At 40.0% G+C, this 2,760-nt stretch overlaps 1 protein-coding gene across 1 annotated transcript in view; it reads right to left on the reverse strand.

Annotated features, from left to right (window-relative positions):
- Positions 1 to 2,356, reverse strand: part of LOC110275377 (uncharacterized) — a 2,801-nt gene extending 445 nt beyond the window's left edge. Inside the window, exons 1-3 of the mRNA XM_021131309.1 lie at positions 2,207 to 2,356; positions 1,659 to 1,716; positions 124 to 1,380 (exon numbers count right to left, since the gene is read on the reverse strand). Of these exons, the coding sequence (XP_020986968.1) occupies positions 124 to 1,380; positions 1,659 to 1,716; positions 2,207 to 2,356 (1,465 nt within the window). The remainder of the gene's footprint in view (positions 1 to 123; positions 1,381 to 1,658; positions 1,717 to 2,206) is intronic.
- Positions 2,357 to 2,760: the final 404 nt, after the last annotated feature.

A 2,760-nucleotide genomic window follows, 5' to 3' on the forward strand; every position in this document is an offset into this window, starting at 1 on the left:
CTTTTCGATCTCGATACAACTGTATCTCTTGCATTGCGGCAACCGAGTCATTGCAAAGAGTTTCAATATCAAATAAATCAAGCAAAGACCTCAAGATATTTGCCTTCTCAACAAACCCCTCACTATAGAAGTAATCTGGATTCAAAAAGTATGCTGCTGCATGGAGGTCACGCTTCAAATGCTTATCCCACTGCATTTTCAAGATACTTGTATAAGGTGTGTATGCAGATTTCCTATTTCTAAACATTGTCTTGATATTAATTTTGGCTCTTTGCATGCCCGCATACACGATACCCAGAGAAGGTTTCTCATCAGCATCAACAAGCCTCAATAACTTAATTAGAGGACCAACAAGCATAACAGTAGTAAAACAATCCTCCCAAAACTTACTATCCAAGATAATTGAACTAACCATCTTCCCATTGACACTCTTGGATAATTTATGAGAAGTGAAATATTTGTCCACCACCAATGCTTGCAAGTGTTCCTTATGATCATATATACTTTTCAAAGTAATGAAAACAGTAGCAAAACGTGTTACTCCTGGTCGAACAATTTCTTTCCATTCTTTTCTTTTTCTAAGCCATGACAAGAAAATCATATGATTGTAAACAAAGACAGTCACTTTTGAAGCACGAGAGGCAAGGTCAGCTATATGAGGAAGACTTGCTATGTCTTTCAATATAAGATTGATGCAATGAGCAGCACAAGGAGACCAAAAAATGTTTGGATACTTTTCATGAATGAGTTTTCCAGCAGATACATAATTTGCAGCATTATTAGTAACCACATGCACAATGTTACTAGACCCAACCCACTCAATAACCTCAGCAAACAATTTAAACAAGGTATCGGCAGTTTTTATCATATCAGAAGCATCAACAGACTTAACAAATGACATACCAGCAGGACAATAAACTAGAAAATTAATTAACGTACGCTGCCTTTGATCAGTCCAGCCATCTGCCATCAGTGTACAACCAGTCCTTTTCCACGAGCTCCTATAACCTTCCACAAGCAACTGACACTCCTTCTTAAGATCGGCCAGCAAATGAACTCTCATTTCGTCATATGACGGTCCCTTGAAACCAGGTCCAATTGCAGCAACGCCATCCAAGGCAGGTTGAAAGTAAGGCGATTGAATTGCATTGAATGGAATCTGTGCATCAATGATCCATCTTGCAAGCCCCAACTTAACCTTGTGATTAACTTGTTTACTGGCCAAGACACTTTTCAAAGCTGGTTGAGAGCCTGGCATAGTCCTTTCCTTAAAATAACTTCCAATTGGAGTAGCAGCAATCGCTCTTCTCTTTCCTTTGTCTCCCATTGTTGCAGGAGTCAGAGGTTGTACAGGATTAGGTGCTTCACCCTCTTCTTCCGCTTGTGTTTCACTTTCCACATCATAATAATTAGCTGTATATTTTCTTTTTTCTGCCTTATTTTTTTATTTTCCTCCAAAAGCCTTTTGAATTGAAGTTCAACATCTTCAGTTACTTTGTTACAAACTTTAATTTGTCCAGGGATCTTTGCAAGATGATATTTCATTCTATATATCCCCCCTCTATTGTAAGTATTCAAGCAGAAAATACATGTATATTGAGCCTTGTTATTTTTGTCATACTTCACTGTAAAATACTACCAAGCTGGATCAGATTTACCTCTGGATGAACCAGTTTGAGAATCTTGTGGCTGTGGGTTACTTTGTGATTGTTCCATCTATAACAATCAGAAAACCAAAGACCAGAAAACAACTTCACAATCAGAAAACCAAAGACCAGAAAACAACTTCAAAAAACCATGAAAATAATCAAAATATTCATCATGAAGCAACAAACAGAAGCAGCAAAACATATTCAAAATCAATAACAGCCATGGTTCTGAAAACCGGACCGGACCGGCCGGTTCAATCGGAAAAACCGGGAACCGGTCACCTAACAGGTCCGGGTAACGCTAATAACCGGCTGGCAAAAAACCGGTCAAACCGGTGGTTAACCGGCGAACCGGAAGAACCGCCCGATTTTTTTACGGTTCAGTGGTTTGCAAATTCATATGCCAAACGATATAGTTTTGGCATTTTTTTAAAAAAAAAGGAGAAAGCTGTTCGCGAAACCACTAACCCTAATCTGATACTCCCCCCTTTCTTCCCTTTTCTTCCTCTTTCCCCTAACCTAAATGAGATTCGGCGCCAGCGTCCATAGCCACCCACAGCCATCAAGGCCACCAAGGCAACCATAGCCGAGCCCGCGACCACCACCGGCCGAGCCCGCCTCCTCGTCGCCACCCACAACCATCGACAGCAACAACGACCACCACCGGCCGAGCCCGCCTCCTCGTCGCCACCCACAACCATCCACATGCGTGCCTAACGCTAACGCATCATAAAGAAAATTCGCAACATGCTGATGATTGGATTTTTGACGGTTTAGAATTTCACTAATGAAATCTCGTTGTAAAGTATAGTTTCTAAACCAAACAATAATCCTTTCATACAAAAAGTTGTTTGTCACTAGTACAAACCCCCTAAAATTTATAAACCGAAGTATTTAAACCTCGGGTCGTTCTCCCTAGGATTTACAATAAAGTGCTTGTTATTGGTTGTGAGTTATTTTTGGGGTTTTTAAGATTTTAGACAAGAAACATAAGTGGCAAAGAAAATAAACTAACAACTAACAAAGCTCTTGGCAAGATATGAGAACTAGAAGTCCTATCCTAGTTATCCTCCTCAATTGTGATGAGAATTGTTCATTGCTCCCACTTAGT

The sequence above is a fragment of the Arachis duranensis genome, chromosome 1 (genome assembly GCF_000817695.3).
Source record: "Arachis duranensis cultivar V14167 chromosome 1, aradu.V14167.gnm2.J7QH, whole genome shotgun sequence".
NCBI classification, from domain to species: domain Eukaryota; kingdom Viridiplantae; phylum Streptophyta; class Magnoliopsida; order Fabales; family Fabaceae; genus Arachis; species Arachis duranensis.